Below are 17262 nucleotides of genomic sequence, written 5' to 3'. Positions count from 1 at the left end.
AGAGTGGAGATACAGAATGGAGATACAGAATGGAGATACAGAGTGGAGATACAGAATGGAGATACAGAAGGGAGATACAGAATGGAGATACAGAATGGAGCCTCAGAATGGAGCCTCAGAATGGAGCCACAGAATGGAGCCTCAGAATGGAGCCACAGAATGGAGCCTCAGAATGGAGCCACAGAATGGAGCCACAGAATGGAGCCTCAGAATGGAGATTCAGAATGGAGCCACAGAATGGAGCCACAGAATGGAGCCTCAGAATGGAGCCTCAGAATGGAGCCACAGAATGGAGCTACAGAATGGAGCCTCAGAATGGAGCCTCAGAATGGAGCCTCAGAATGGAGCCTCAGAATGGAGCCTCAGAATGGAGCCTCAGAATGGAGCCTCAGAATGGAGCCTCAGAATGGAGCCTCAGAATGGAGCCTCAGAATGGAGATACAGAATGGAGCCTCAGAATGGAGCCTCAGAATGGAGCCACAGAATGGAGATACAGAATGGAGCCACAGAATGGAGCCTCAGAATGGAGCCTCAGAATGGAGCCTCAGAATGGAGCCTCAGAATGGAGCCTCAGAATGGAGATACAGAATGGAGCCTCAGAATGGAGATACAGAATGGAGATACAGAATGGAGCCTCAGAATGGAGCCACAGAATGGAGCCACAGAATGGAGCCTCAGAATGGAGCCTCAGAATGGAGCCACAGAATGGAGCCTCAGAATGGAGCCACAGAATGGAGCCACAGAATGGAGCCTCAGAATGGAGCCTCAGAATGGAGCCTCAGAATGGAGATACAGAATGGAGCCACGGAATGGAGCCTCAGAATGGAGCCACAGAATGGAGCCACAGAATGGAGCCTCAGAATGGAGCCTCAGAATGGAGCCTCAGAATGGAGCCTCAGAATGGAGCCACAGAATGGAGCCTCAGAATGGAGCATCAGAATGGAGATACAGAATGGAGCCACAGAATGGAGATACAGAATGGAGCCTCAGAATGGAGCCTCAGAATGGAGCCTCAGAATGGAGCCTCAGAATGGAGCCACAGAATGGAGCCTCAGAATGGAGATACAGAATGGAGCCTCAGAATGGAGCCACAGAATGGAGCCACAGAATGGAGCCTCAGAATGGAGCCTCAGAATGGAGCCTCAGAATGGAGCCACAGAATGGAGCCTCAGAATGGAGATACAGAATGGAGCCTCAGAATGGAGCCACAGAATGGAGCCTCAGAATGGAGATACAGAATGGAGCCTCAGAATGGAGCCTCAGAATGGAGCCATAGAATGGAGCCACAGAATGGAGCCTCAGAATGGAGATACAGAATGGAGATACAGAATGGAGCCACAGAATGGAGCCACAGAATGGAGTCTCAGAATGGAGCCACAGAATGGAGATACAGAATGGAGCCACAGAATGGAGCCACAGAATGGAGATACAGAATGGAGCCACAGAATGGAGCCACAGAATGGAGATACAGAATGGAGCCACAGAATGGAGCCACAGAATGGAGCCACAGAATGGAGCCACAGAATGGAGCCTCAGAATGGAGCCACAGAATGGAGCCACAGAATGGAGCCTCTGAATGGAGTCTCAGAATGGAGCCACAGAATGGAGATACAGAATGGAGCCACAGAATGGAGCCACAGAATGGAGATACAGAATGGAGCCACAGAATGGAGCCTCAGAATGGAGCCTCAGAATGGAGCCACAGAATGGAGATACAGAATGGAGCCTCAGAATGGAGCCTCAGAATGGAGCCTCAGAATGGAGCCTCAGAATGGAGCCACAGAATGGAGCCTCAGAATGGAGATACAGAATGGAGCCTCAGAATGGAGCCACAGAATGGAGCCACAGAATGGAGCCTCAGAATGGAGCCTCAGAATGGAGCCTCAGAATGGAGCCACAGAATGGAGCCTCAGAATGGAGATACAGAATGGAGCCTCAGAATGGAGCCACAGATGGAGCCTCAGAATGGAGATACAGAATGGAGCCTCAGAATGGAGCCTCAGAATGGAGCCATAGAATGGAGCCACAGAATGGAGCCTCAGAATGGAGATACAGAATGGAGATACAGAATGGAGCCACAGAATGGAGCCACAGAATGGAGTCTCAGAATGGAGCCACAGAATGGAGATACAGAATGGAGCCACAGAATGGAGCCACAGAATGGAGATACAGAATGGAGCCACAGAATGGAGCCACAGAATGGAGATACAGAATGGAGCCACAGAATGGAGCCACAGAATGGAGCCACAGAATGGAGCCACAGAATGGAGCCTCAGAATGGAGCCACAGAATGGAGCCACAGAATGGAGCCTCTGAATGGAGTCTCAGAATGGAGCCACAGAATGGAGATACAGAATGGAGCCACAGAATGGAGCCACAGAATGGAGATACAGAATGGAGCCACAGAATGGAGCCACAGAATGGAGCCACAGAATGGAGCCTCAGAATGGAGCCACAGAATGGAGCCACAGAATGGAGCCTCAGAATGGAGATACAGAATGGAGCCTCAGAATGGAGCCACAGAATGGAGCCACAGAATGGAGCCACAGAATGGAGCCACAGAATGGAGCCTCAGAATGGAGTCTCAGAATGGAGCCACAGAATGGAGCCTCAGAATGGAGCCACAGAATGGAGCCACAGAATGGAGCCTCAGAATGGAGATACAGAATGGAGCCTCAGAATGGAGCCACAGAATGGAGCCACAGAATGGAGCCACAGAATGGAGCCACAGAATGGAGCCTCTGAATGGAGTCTCAGAATGGAGCCACAGAATGGAGATACAGAATGGAGCCACAGAATGGAGCCTCAGAATGGAGATTCAGAATGGAGCCACAGAATGGAGCCACAGAATGGAGCCTCAGAATGGAGCCTCAGAATGGAGCCACAGATGGAGCTACAGAATGGAGCCTCAGAATGGAGCCTCAGAATGGAGCCTCAGAATGGAGCCTCAGAATGGAGCCTCAGAATGGAGCCTCAGAATGGAGATACAGAATGGAGCCTCAGAATGGAGCCTCAGAATGGAGCCACAGAATGGAGATACAGAATGGAGCCTCAGAATGGAGCCTCAGAATGGAGCCACAGAATGGAGATACAGAATGGAGCCTCAGAATGGAGATACAGAATGGAGCCACAGAATGGAGCCACAGAATGGAGCCTCAGAATGGAGATACAGAATGGAGCCACAGAATGGAGCCACAGAATGGAGCCTCAGAATGGAGCCTCAGAATGGAGCCTCAGAATGGAGCCTCAGAATGGAGCCTCAGAATGGAGCCTCAGAATGGAGCCTCAGAATGGAGCCTCAGAATGGAGCCTCAGAATGGAGCCTCAGAATATGGCCTCAGAATGGAGCCACAGAATGGAGATACAGAATGGAGCCACAGAATGGAGCCTCAGAATGGAGCCTCAGAATGGAGCCTCAGAATGGAGCCTCAGAATGGAGCCACAGAATGGAGATACAGAATGGAGCCACAGAATGGAGATACAGAATGGAGCCTCAGAATGGAGCCTCAGAATGGAGCCTCAGAATGGAGCCTCAGAATGGAGCCTCAGAATGGAGATACAGAATGGAGCCACAGAATGGAGCCACAGAATGGAGCCTCAGAATGGAGCCTCAGAATGGAGCCTCAGAATGGAGCCTCAGAATGGAGCCTCAGAATGGAGCCTCAGAATGGAGCCTCAGAATATGGCCTCAGAATGGAGCCACAGAATGGAGATACAGAATGGAGATACAGAATGGAGCCTCAGAATGGAGCCTCAGAATGGAGCCTCAGAATGGAGCCTCAGAATGGAGCCACAGAATGGAGATACAGAATGGAGCCACAGAATGGAGATACAGAATGGAGCCTCAGAATGGAGCCTCAGAATGGAGCCTCAGAATGGAGCCTCAGAATGGAGCCTCAGAATGGAGATACAGAATGGAGCCACAGAATGGAGCCACAGAATGGAGCCTCAGAATGGAGCCTCAGAATGGAGCCTCAGAATGGAGCCTCAGAATGGAGCCTCAGAATGGAGCCTCAGAATGGAGCCTCAGAATATGGCCTCAGAATGGAGCCACAGAATGGAGATACAGAATGGAGATACAGAATGGAGCCTCAGAATGGAGCCACAGAATGGAGATACAGAATGGAGCCACAGAATGGAGCCTCAGAATGGAGCCTCAGAATGGAGCCACCTGATAGAGCCACAGAATGGAGCCTCAGAATGGAGCCTCAGAATGGAGCCTCAGATTGGAGCCTCAGAATGGAGCCACAGAATGGAGATACAGAATGGAGCCTCAGAATGGAGCCTCAGAGTGGAGCCACAGAATGGAGCCTCAGAATGGAGATACAGAATGGAGCCACAGAATGGAGCCACAGAATGGAGCCTCAGATTGGAGATACAGAATGGAGCCACAGAATGGAGCCACAGAATGGAGCCTCAGAATGGAGCCTCAGAATGGAGCCTCAGAATGGAGCCTCAGAATGGAGCCTCAGAATGGAGCCTCAGAATGGAGCCTCAGAATGGAGCCTCAGAATGGAGCCTCAGAATGGAGCCTCAGAATGGAGCCTCAGAATATGGCCTCAGAATGGAGCCACAGAATGGAGATACAGAATGGAGCCACAGAATGGAGCCTCAGAATGGAGCCTCAGAATGGAGCCTCAGAATGGAGCCTCAGAATGGAGCCACAGAATGGAGATACAGAATGGAGCCACAGAATGGAGATACAGAATGGAGCCTCAGAATGGAGCCTCAGAATGGAGCCTCAGAATGGAGCCTCAGAATGGAGCCTCAGAATGGAGATACAGAATGGAGCCACAGAATGGAGCCACAGAATGGAGCCTCAGAATGGAGCCTCAGAATGGAGCCTCAGAATGGAGCCTCAGAATGGAGCCTCAGAATGGAGCCTCAGAATGGAGCCTCAGAATATGGCCTCAGAATGGAGCCACAGAATGGAGATACAGAATGGAGATACAGAATGGAGCCTCAGAATGGAGCCACAGAATGGAGATACAGAATGGAGCCACAGAATGGAGCCTCAGAATGGAGCCTCAGAATGGAGCCTCAGAATGGAGCCACCTGATAGAGCCACAGAATGGAGCCTCAGAATGGAGCCTCAGAATGGAGCCTCAGATTGGAGCCTCAGAATGGAGCCACAGAATGGAGATACAGAATGGAGCCTCAGAATGGAGCCTCAGAATGGAGCCACAGAATGGAGCCTCAGAATGGAGCCTCAGAATGGAGCCTCAGAATGGAGCCACAGAATGGAGCCACAGAATGGAGATACAGAATGGAGCCACAGAATGGAGCCACAGAATGGAGCCACAGAATGGAGCCACAGAATGGAGCCACAGAATGGAGCCTCAGAATGGAGCCACAGAATGGAGCCTCAGAATGGGGCCACAGAATGGAGATACAGAATGGAGCCACAGAATGGAGCCTCAGAATGGAGCCTCAGAATGGAGCCTCAGAATGGAGCCTCAGAATGGAGATACAGAATGGAGCCTCAGAATGGAGCCTCAGAATGGAGCCTCAGAATGGAGCCTCAGAATGGAGCCTCAGAATGGAGCCTCAGAATGGAGATACAGAATGGAGCCTCAGAATGGAGCCTCAGAATGGAGCCACAGAATGGAGATAGAGAATGGAGCCACAGAATGGAGCCACAGAATGGAGATACAGAATGGAGCCACAGAATAGAGCCTCAGAATGGAGCCACAGAATGGAGCTACAGAATGGAGCCTCAGAATGGAGCCTCAGAATGGAGCCTCAGAATGGAGCCTCAGAATGGAGCTCAGAATATGGCCTCAGAATGGAGCCACAGAATGGAGATACAGAATGGAGCCACAGAATGGAGCCTCAGAATGGAGCCTCAGAATGGAGCCTCAGAATGGAGCCTCAGAATGGAGCCTCAGAATATGGCCTCAGAATGGAGCCACAGAATGGAGATACAGAATGGAGCCACAGAATGGAGCCTCAGAATGGAGCCTCAGAATGGAGCCTCAGAATGGAGCCTCAGAATGGAGCCACAGAATGGAGATACAGAATGGAGCCACAGGATGGAGCCTCAGAATGGAGCCTCAGAATGGAGCCTCAGAATGGAGATACAGAATGGAGCCTCAGAATGGAGCCTCAGAATGGAGCCTCAGAATGGAGCCTCAGAATGGAGCCTCAGAATGGAGATACAGAATGGAGCCACAGAATGGAGCCTCAGAATGGAGCCTCAGAATGGAGCCTCAGAATGGAGCCTCAGAATGGAGCCTCAGAATGGAGCCTCAGAATGGAGCCTCAGATTGGAGCCTCAGAATGGAGCCACAGAATGGAGATACAGAATGGAGCCTCAGAATGGAGCCTCAGAGTGGAGCCACAGAATGGAGCCTCAGAATGGAGCCTCAGAATGGAGCCTCAGAATGGAGCCACAGAATGGAGCCACAGAATGGAGCCACAGAATGGAGATACAGAATGGAGCCACAGAATGGAGCCACAGAATGGAGCCACAGAATGGAGCCTCAGAATGGAGCCTCAGAATGGAGCCTCAGAATGGAGCCACCTGATAGCCACAGAATGGAGCCTCAGAATGGAGCCTCAGAATGGAGCCTCAGATGGAGCCTCAGAATGGAGCCACAGAATGGAGATACAGAATGGAGCCTCAGAATGGAGCCTCAGAGTGGAGCCACAGAATGGAGCCTCAGAATGGAGCCTCAGAATGGAGCCTCAGAATGGAGCCACAGAATGGAGCCACAGAATGGAGATACAGAATGGAGCCACAGAATGGAGCCACAGAATGGAGCCACAGAATGGAGCCACAGAATGGAGCCACAGAATGGAGCCTCAGAATGGAGCCACAGAATGGAGCCTCAGAATGGGGCCACAGAATGGAGATACAGAATGGAGCCACAGAATGGAGCCTCAGAATGGAGCCTCAGAATGGAGCCTCAGAATGGAGCCTCAGAATGGAGATACAGAATGGAGCCTCAGAATGGAGCCTCAGAATGGAGCCTCAGAATGGAGCCTCAGAATGGAGCCTCAGAATGGAGCCTCAGAATGGAGATACAGAATGGAGCCTCAGAATGGAGCCTCAGAATGGAGCCACAGAATGGAGATACAGAATGGAGCCACAGAATGGAGCCACAGAATGGAGATACAGAATGGAGCCACAGAATAGAGCCTCAGAATGGAGCCACAGAATGGAGCTACAGAATGGAGCCTCAGAATGGAGCCTCAGAATGGAGCCTCAGAATGGAGCCTCAGAATGGAGCCTCAGAATATGGCCTCAGAATGGAGCCACAGAATGGAGATACAGAATGGAGCCACAGAATGGAGCCTCAGAATGGAGCCTCAGAATGGAGCCTCAGAATGGAGCCTCAGAATGGAGCCTCAGAATGGAGCCTCAGAATATGGCCTCAGAATGGAGCCACAGAATGGAGATACAGAATGGAGCCACAGAATGGAGCCTCAGAATGGAGCCTCAGAATGGAGCCTCAGAATGGAGCCACAGAATGGAGATACAGAATGGAGCCACAGGATGGAGCCTCAGAATGGAGCCTCAGAATGGAGCCTCAGAATGGAGATACAGAATGGAGCCTCAGAATGGAGCCTCAGAATGGAGCCTCAGAATGGAGCCTCAGAATGGAGCCTCAGAATGGAGATACAGAATGGAGCCACAGAATGGAGCCTCAGAATGGAGCCTCAGAATGGAGCCTCAGAATGGAGCCACCTGATAGAGCCACAGAATGGAGACTCAGAATGGAGCCTCAGAATGGAGCCTCAGATTGGAGCCTCAGAATGGAGCCACAGAATGGAGATACAGAATGGAGCCTCAGAATGGAGCCTCAGAGTGGAGCCACAGAATGGAGCCTCAGAATGGAGCCTCAGAATGGAGCCTCAGAATGGAGCCACAGAATGGAGCCACAGAATGGAGCCACAGAATGGAGATACAGAATGGAGCCACAGAATGGAGCCACAGAATGGAGCCACAGAATGGAGCCTCAGAATGGAGCCACAGAATGGAGCTACAGAATGGAGCCTCAGAATGGAGCATCAGAATGGAGCCTCAGAATGGAGCCTCAGAATGGAGCCACAGAATGGAGCCTCAGAATGGAGCCTCAGAATGGAGCCTCAGAATGGAGCCTCAGAATGGAGCCTCAGAATGGAGCCTCAGAATGGAGCCTCAGAATATGGCCTCAGAATGGAGCCACAGAATGGAGATACAGAATGGAGCCACAGAATGGAGCCTCAGAATGGAGCCTCAGAATGGAGCCTCAGAATGGAGCCACAGAATGGAGCCTCAGAATGGACCACAGAATGGATCCTCAGGATGGAGCCTCAGAATGGAGCCTCAGAATGGAGCCACAGAATGGAGATACAGAATGGAGCCTCAGAATGGAGCCACAGAATGGAGCCACAGAATGGAGCCTCAGAATGGAGCCTCAGAATGGAGCCTCAGAATGGAGATACAGAATGGAGCCTCAGAATGGAGCCTCAGAATGGAGCCACAAAATGGACCCACAGAATGGAGATACAGAATGGAGCCACAGAATGGAGCCTCAGAATGGAGCCTCAGAATGGAGCCTCAGAATGGAGCCTCAGAATGGAGCCTCAGAATGGAGCAGAATATGGCCTCAGAATGGAGCCACAGAATGGAGATACAGAATGGAGCCACAGAATGGAGCCTCAGAATGGAGCCTCAGAATGGAGCCTCAGAATGGAGCCACAGAATGGAGCCTCAGAATGGAGCCACAGAATGGAGCCTCAGAATATGGCCTCAGAATGGAGCCACAGAATGGAGATACAGAATGGAGCCACAGAATGGAGCCTCAGAATGGAGCCTCAGAATGGAGCCACAGAATGGAGATACAGATTGGAGCCTCAGAATGGAGCCACAGAATGGAGATACAGAATGGAGCCACAGAATGGAGCCTCAGAATGGAGCCTCAGAATGGAGCCTCAGAATGGAGCCTCAGAATGGAGATACAGAATGGAGCCTCAGAATGGAGCCTCAGAATGGAGCCACAGAATGGAGATACAGAATGGAGCCACAGAATGGAGCCACAGAATGGAGATACAGAATGGAGCCTCAGAATGGAGCCACAGAATGGAGCCTCAGAATGGAGCCTCAGAATGGAGCCACAGAATGGAGCCTCAGAATGGAGATACAGAATGGAGCCACAGAATGGAGCCTCAGAATGGAGCCTCAGAATGGAGTCTCAGAATGGATCAGTATGGAGCCTCAGAATGGAGCCTCAGAATGGAGATACAGAATGGAGCCTCAGAATGGAGCCTCAGAATGGAGCCTCAGAATGGAGCCACAGAATGGAGATACAGATTGGAGCCTCAGAATGGAGCCACAGAATGGAGATACAGAATGGAGCCACAGAATGGAGCCTCAGAATGGAGCCTCAGAATGGAGCCTCAGAATGGAGCCTCAGAATGGAGATACAGAATGGAGCCTCAGAATGGAGCCTCAGAATGGAGCCACAGAATGGAGATACAGAATGGAGCCACAGAATGGAGCCACAGAATGGAGCCTCAGAATGGAGCCTCAGAATGGAGCCTCAGAATGGAGCCTCAGAACGGAGCCTCAGAATGGAGCCTCAGTATGGAGCCTCAGAATGGAGCCACAGAATGGAGCCACAGAATGGAGATACAGAATGGAGCCACAGAATGGAGCCTCAGAATGGAGCCACAGAATGGAGCTACAGAATGGAGCCTCAGAATGGAGCCTCAGAATGGAGCCTCAGAATGGAGCCTCAGAATGGAGCCACAGAATGGAGCCTCAGAATGGAGCCTCAGAATGGAGCCTCAGAATGGAGCCTCAGAATGGAGCCTCAGAATGGAGCCACAGAATGGAGCCTCAGAATGGAGCCACAGAATGGATCCTCAGGATGGAGCCTCAGAATGGAGCCTCAGAATGGAGCCACAGAATGGAGATACAGAATGGAGCCACAGAATGGAGCCACAGAATGGAGCCTCAGAATGGAGCCTCAGAATGGAGCCTCAGAATGGAGCCACAGAATGGAGCCTCAGAATGGAGATACAGAATGGAGCCTCAGAATGGATCCACAGAATGGAGCCTCAGAATGGAGCTATAGAATGGAGATACAGAATGGAGCCTCATAATGGTGCCACAGAATGGAGCCTCAGAATGGAGCCACAGAATGGAGCTATAGAATGGTGCCACAGAATGGAGCCTCAGAATGGAGCCTCAGAATGGAGCTATAGAATGGAGATACAGAATGGAGCCTCAGAATGGTGCCACAGAATGGAGCCTCAGAATGGAGCCACAGAATGGAGCTATAGAATGGTGCCACAGAATGGAGCCACAGAATGGAGCTACAGAATGGAGCCACAGAATGGAGCTACAGACTATACAGGGGGTACCAGTACCTGATCAATGTGCAGTGGTACGAGGTATTTGAGTGACTAGACATCAGGATAGATAATAGTAAGGTATTTGAGGTAGATATGTACATGAAGGCAGGGTAAAGTGACTAGACATCAGGATAGATAATAATAAGGTATTTGAGGTAGATATTTACATGAAGGCAGGGTAAAGTGACTAGACATCAGGATAGATAATAGTAAGGTATTTGAGGTAGATATTTACATGAAGGCAGGGTAAAGTGACTAGACATCAGGATAGATAATAGTAAGGTATTTGAGGTAGATATGTACATGAAGGCAGGGTAAAGTGACTAGACATCAGGATAGATAATAGTAAGGTATTTGAGGTAGATATGTACATGAAGGCAGGGTAAAGTGACTAGACATCAGGATAGATAATAATAAGGTATTTGAGGTAGATATGTACATGAAGGCAGGGTAAAGTGACTAGACATCAGGATAGATGATAGTAAGGTATTTGAGGTAGATATGTACATGAAGGCAGGGTAAAGTGACTAGACATCAGGATAGATAATAGTAAGGTATTTGAGGTAGATATTTACATGAAGGCAGGGTAAAGTGACTAGACATCAGGATAGATAATAGTAAGGTATTTGAGGTAGATATTTACATGAAGGCAGGGTAAAGTGACTAGACATCAGGATAGATAATAGTAAGGTATTTGAGGTAGATATGTACATGAAGGCAGGGTAAAGTGACTAGACATCAGGATAGATAATAGTAAGGTATTTGAGGTAGATATGTACATGAAGGCAGGGTAAAGTGACTAGACATCAGGATAGATAATAATAAGGTATTTGAGGTAGATATGTACATGAAGGCAGGGTAAAGTGACTAGACATCAGGATAGATAATAGTAAGGTATTTGAGGTAGATATGTACATGAAGGCAGGGTAAAGTGACTAGACATCAGGATAGATAATAGTAAGGTATTTGAGGTAGATATTTACATGAAGGCAGGGTAAAGTGACTAGACATCAGGATAGATAATAGTAAGGTATTTGAGGTAGATATGTACATGAAGGCAGGGTAAAGTGACTAGACATCAGGATAGATAATAATAAGGTATTTGAGGTAGATATGTACATGAAGGCAGGGTAAAGTGACTAGACATCAGGATAGATAATAGTAAGGTATTTGAGGTAGATATGTACATGAAGGCAGGGTAAAGTGACTAGACATCAGGATAGATAATAGTAAGGTATTTGAGGTAGATATGTACATGAAGGCAGGGTAAAGTGACTAGACATCAGGATAGATAATAATAAGGTATTTGAGGTAGATATGTACATGAAGGCAGGGTAAAGTGACTAGACATCAGGATAGATAATAGTAAGGTATTTGAGGTAGATATTTACATGAAGGCAGGGTAAAGTGACTAGACATCAGGATAGATAATAGTAAGGTATTTGAGGTAGATATGTACATGAAGGCAGGGTAAAGTGACTAGACATCAGGATAGATAATAGTAAGGTATTTGAGGTAGATATTTACATGAAGGCAGGGTAAAGTGACTAGACATCAGGATAGATAATAGTAAGGTATTTGAGGTAGATATGTACATGAAGGCAGGGTAAAGTGACTAGACATCAGGATAGATAATAATAAGGTATTTGAGGTAGATATGTACATGAAGGCAGGGTAAAGTGACTAGACATCAGGATAGATAATAGTAAGGTATTTGAGGTAGATATGTACATGAAGGCAGGGTAAAGTGACTAGACATCAGGATAGATAATAGTAAGGTATTTGAGGTAGATATGTACATGAAGGCAGGGTAAAGTGACTAGACATCAGGATAGATAATAATAAGGTATTTGAGGTAGATATGTACATGAAGGCAGGGTAAAGTGACTAGGCATCAGGATAGATAATAGTAAGGTATTTGAGGTACAGTGGGGCAAAAAAGTATTTAGTCAGCCACCAATTGTGCAAGTTCTCCCACTTAAAAAGCTGAGAGAGGCCTGTAATTTTCATCATAGGTACACTTCAACTATGACAGACAAAATGATAAGAAAAAAAATGGAAAATAAGTATTTTTATGAACAAAAAATATTCAATTTGAATTAAAATGGCCTATTTATATAACAAATATGAATACGGATGGAAGAAATGATTAAATATTAAAGTATTAGACCTCACTGAAGGCGTCAGGCATACAAAAGTTATACTTCAATCCAAACTGGTTCTCTAGTAAATTGGTAGGAATGTCTCATTCTATGTTAAAAAATTGCTTTTTTTCCCCCTTTATTCAGATTACAACTGATCACTTTCGGTTATTTGAAAAGGAAAACATCTCCCAAAATATCGCTATTTTTAAAACAAGCCATAGAAAATGTGTTGCAATTTCAATTTAGAAAAAAAACCCGAACAAATAACACGACAAATGTTGTGGTTAAACTCAAATATTTGATTAATAATTGATTAAAAAAAACGTATTTTTTCGAATAAATGTTTAAAAAAGGTATACTTTTTTAGTGAATGATATCATAGATAGGACTGGTGGAGTTATGTCACACATGCAGCTATTTATGTATTTTGGTATTGTCCATATGTAGCTCGTTTTTGGTCACAGGTCCAGGAACAGTGTCTGTAAAATGTGTATAAGATGTATAAGATAAGATGTATAAGATGTAAAAACTGAAGATAGAAGCCTAAGTGTTATTGTTAATTAGTTTACTCCAAAACAAATTGGGGGAAGGGTGGTAAGGGTTGACGGAGACGAATGAAAAAGTATGTGCCTATATAGGTATGTGTATGTATTTACAGTGGAAGTCGGAAGTTTACATACACTTAGGTTGGAGTCATTAAAAATCCTTTTTCAACCACTCCACAAATTTCTTGTTAACAAACTATAGTTTTTGCAAGTCGGTTAGGACATCTACGTTGTGCATGACATAATCAATTTTTCCAACAATTGTTTACAGACAGATTATTTCACTTATAATTCACTGTATCACAATTCCAGTGGGTCAGAAGTTTACCAAGTTCACCAAATTGACTGTGCCTTTAAAACCTCTTAAGGTAGACTGAAATGATATTGCCATGTGCAGCGCTGCACAGATATTACGATGTGTGAGATGTCAGACTTTGCTCTCGCACCATCACACACAGTATCTGTGCGTGTACATGAGTTTGCTTCATGCTCTTACAATGCGGTACAGCCCCTGGAACCGGTACAGCGGGAGACATTGAGCATCTCACTCTTCAAAGCTCTTAGTTGTTGTGGAACTTGACCCACTATGCTGTTTACTTTTTGCTTCTGTGTCATATCGCTGAATCTACCTGTAAGTGGTTTATATTTTATAATAATTCTCCCTCTCTGTGTCTCTCCCTCTGTGTCTCTCCCTCTCTCTGTCTCTCCCTCTCTGTCTCTCCCTCTCTGTGTCTCTCCCTCTCTGTGTCTCTCCCTCTCTGTCTCACCCTCTCTGTGTCTCTCCCTCTCTCTGTCTCTCCCTCTCTGTCTCTCCCTCTCTCTGTCTCTCTCTGTCTCTCCCTCTCTCTGTCTCTCCCTCTCTGTGTCTCTCCCTCTCTGTGTCTCTCCCTCTCTCTGTCTCTCCCTCTCTGTCTCTCCCTCTCTGTGTCTCTCCTCTCTGTGTCTCTCCCTCTCTGTCTCTCCCTCTCTGTGCCTCTCCCTCTCTGTCTCTCCCTCTCTGTGTCTCTTCCTCTCTGTGTCTCTCCCTCTCTGTCTCTCCCTCTCTCTGTCTCTCCCTCTCTGTCTCTCCCTCTCTGTGTCTCTCCCTCTCTGTGTCTCTCCCTCTCTCTGTCTCTCTCTCTCTGTGTCTCTCCCTCTCTGTGTCTCTCCCTCTCTGTCTCTCCCTCTCTGTGTCTCTCCCTCTTTCTCTCCCTCTCTGTGTCTCTCCCTCTCTGTGTCTCTCCCTCTCTGTGTCTCTCCCTCTCTGTCTCTCCCTCTCTGTGTCTCTCCCTCTCTGTGTCTATCCCTCTCTGTCTCTCCCTCTCTGTCTCTCCCTCTCTGTGTCTCTCCCTCTCTGTGTCTCTCCCTCTCTGTCTCTCCCTCTCTGTGTCTCTCCCTCTCTGTCTCTCCCTCTCTGTGGCTCTCCCTCTCTGTCTCTCCCTCTCTCTGTCTCCCCCTCGGTGTCTCTCCCTCTCTCTGTCTCACCCTCGGTGTCTCTCCCTCTCTGTCTCTCCCTCTCTGTGTCTCTCCCTCTCTCTGTCTCCCTCTCTGTGTCTCTCCCTCTCTCTGTCTCCCCCTCTGTGTCTCTCCCTCTCTCTGTCTCTCCCTCGATGCAGGAAGCCAGAGAAGGGTATACAGTACCTGATAGAGAGAGGCTTCGTATCGGACACACCGGTAGGCATCGCCCACTTCATCCTGGAGAGGAAAGGACTGAGCAGACAGATGATAGGAGAGTTCCTGGGCTGCAGACAGAAACAGTTCAACAAGGACGTACTGGAGTGAGTGGCTAATCAATAGATTCTTGGGTGTTTTGGATTCTCTACAATGAGAATGACCTACAAACTGAAGAGTATTATTTGACTGACTGATTGACTGATAAAATGATTGATTGATTGATACTTATACATTGAACATAAAGAACATGATATGTTTAGAAATGTCACTTTGTTATTATTAAATAGATTTTTTGATTGATCCTTTCTAATCTCTCTCTCATCCTTTACCTCTAATCTTTCTACTCTCTCTTCTCCCTGTCCAGGTTTAAGTTTAGTTAATTCTCTCTGACTCTCTCCTCTCTCTTCTCCCTGTCCAGGTTTAAGTTTAGTTAATAATCCTCTCTGACTCTCTCCTCTCTCTTCTCCCTGTCCAGGTGTAAGTTTAGGTTTAGGGTTAATCCTCTCTCCTCTCCCTGCCCAGGTTTAAGTTTAAGTTTAGGTTTAGGGGTTAATCCTCTTTCTTCTCCCTGTCCAGGTTTAAGTTTAGTTAATCCTCTCTGACTCTCTCCTCTCTCTTCTTCCTGTCCAGGTTTAAGTTTAGGTTTAGGTTTAGGGTTTAATCCTCTCTCCTCTCCCTGCCCAGGTTTAAGTTTAGGTTTAAGGTTAATCCTCTCTCCTCTCCCTGCCCAGGTTTAAGTTTAGGTTTAAGGTTAATCCTCTCTCCTCTCCCTGCCCAGGTTTAAGTTTAGTTTTAGGGTTAATCCTCTCTCTTCTCCCTGTCCAGGTTTAAGTTTAGTTTTAGGGTTAATCCTCTCTCCTCTCCCTGTCCAGGTTTAAGTTTAGTTTTAGGGTTAATCCTCTCTCCTCTCCCTGTCCAGGTTTAAGTTTAGGTTTAGGGTTAATCCTCTCTCTTCTCCTGTCCAGGTTTAAGTTTAGTTTTAGGGTTAATCCTCTCTCTTCTCCCTGTCCAGGTTTAAGTTTAGGTTTTGGGTTAATCCTCTCTCTTCTCCCTGTCCAGGTTTAAGTTTAGTTTTAGGGTTAATCCTCTCTCTTCTCCCTGTCCAGGTTTAAGTTTAGTTTTAGGGTTAATCCTCTCTCTTCTCCCTGTCCAGGTTTAAGTTTAGTTTTAGGGTTAATCCTCTCTCCTCTCCCTGTCCAGGTTTAAGTTTAGTTTTAGGGTTAATCCTCTCTCTTCTCCCTGTCCAGGTTTAAGTTTAGTTTTAGGGTTAATCCTCTCTCCTCTCCCTGCCCAGGTTTAAGTTTAGGTTTAAGGTTAATCCTCTCTCCTCTCCCTGCCCAGGTTTAAGTTTAGTTTTAGGGTTAATCCTCTCTCTTCTCCCTGTCCAGGTTTAAGTTTAGTTTTAGGGTTAATCCTCTCTCCTCTCCCTGTCCAGTTGTGTGGTAGATGAGTTGGACTTCTCAGGGATGGATCTAGATGATGCCCTCAGGAAGTTCCAGGCTCAGATTAAAGTCCAGGGGGAGGCCCAGAAGGTGGAGAGACTGATCGAGGCTTTCAGGTGAGAATATAGTTAAAGCAACAACAACAGAGGAAGTGTGGTATATGGCCTATATACCATGTGTAAGGGCTGTTCTTAAGCAAGAGGCAACGCGAAGTATACAGCCTGGATACAACCCCTAGCCGTGATATATTGGTGATATACCACAAACCCACAAGGTGTCTTATTGTAAACTGGTTACCAACATAATTAGACCAGTAACATATATTTTTTTGTCATACCCATTGAATACGGTCTGATATACCACAGCTTTCAGCCAATCAGTTTGTAGAGCCCAGAAAGTGGAGAAAATGATAGAGGCCTTCAGATACTTGGACTTAATTACTTTTTGTACTGGCTTTTTTGGACTTTTTATACTGACTAATGGACATACTTTTATACTGGGGGACATACAGACTAATTTGTACTGGACTTTTTAAGCCACGGCTGCAGTTTTTGCAGCAGGACTTGCAGCCTTCTCTACCAACGTATGGAATTATGGACTTGTGCTGATTTATGGACTTCTATTTGCTGATTTATGGAATTATTGTGCTGATTTATGGACTTATTGTGCTGATTTATGGATTTATTGTGCTGATTTATGGATTTATTGTGCTGATTTATGGATTTATTGTGCTGATTTATGGATTTATTGTGCTGATTTATGGAATTATTGTGCTGATTTATGGAATTATTGTGCTGATTTATTGAATTATTGTGCTGATTTATGGAATTAGTGTGCTAATTTATGGAATTATTGTGCTGATTTATGGACTTATTGTCCTGATTTATGGAATTATTCACAAAAGCCCCGCTATTGTTATTTTACTGCTCTTTAATTATTTCTTATTCTTATCTCTTACTTTTTTTTTCTCTCGTAAAACTGCATTGTTGGTTAAGGGCTTTTCACTGCTGTATTTGGTACTGACTTATGGACTTATGTACTGACTTATGGACTTATGTGCTGACTTATGGACTTATGTACTGACTTATGGACTTATGTACTGATTTATGGACTTATGTACTGACTTATGGACTT

The 17262-nt window shown here is 46.7% G+C and overlaps 1 protein-coding gene across 2 annotated transcripts in view; it reads left to right on the top strand.

The window, feature by feature from the left end:
* Window positions 1-17262, top strand: part of LOC112235441 (IQ motif and SEC7 domain-containing protein 1-like) — a 99852-nt gene that overhangs the window by 63770 nt on the left and 18820 nt on the right. For both annotated transcript variants that reach the window (XM_042299815.1, XM_042299816.1), the window contains exons 5-6: window positions 14629-14790; window positions 16122-16244. In XM_042299815.1, coding sequence (XP_042155749.1) covers window positions 14629-14790; window positions 16122-16244 — 285 coding nt within the window. The remainder of the gene's footprint in view (window positions 1-14628; window positions 14791-16121; window positions 16245-17262) is intronic.

This window comes from Oncorhynchus tshawytscha, linkage group LG16, assembly GCF_018296145.1.
Source record: "Oncorhynchus tshawytscha isolate Ot180627B linkage group LG16, Otsh_v2.0, whole genome shotgun sequence".
NCBI classification, from domain to species: Eukaryota; Metazoa; Chordata; class Actinopteri; order Salmoniformes; family Salmonidae; genus Oncorhynchus; species Oncorhynchus tshawytscha.
This window is presented reverse-complemented; position numbering and strand designations above follow the sequence as displayed.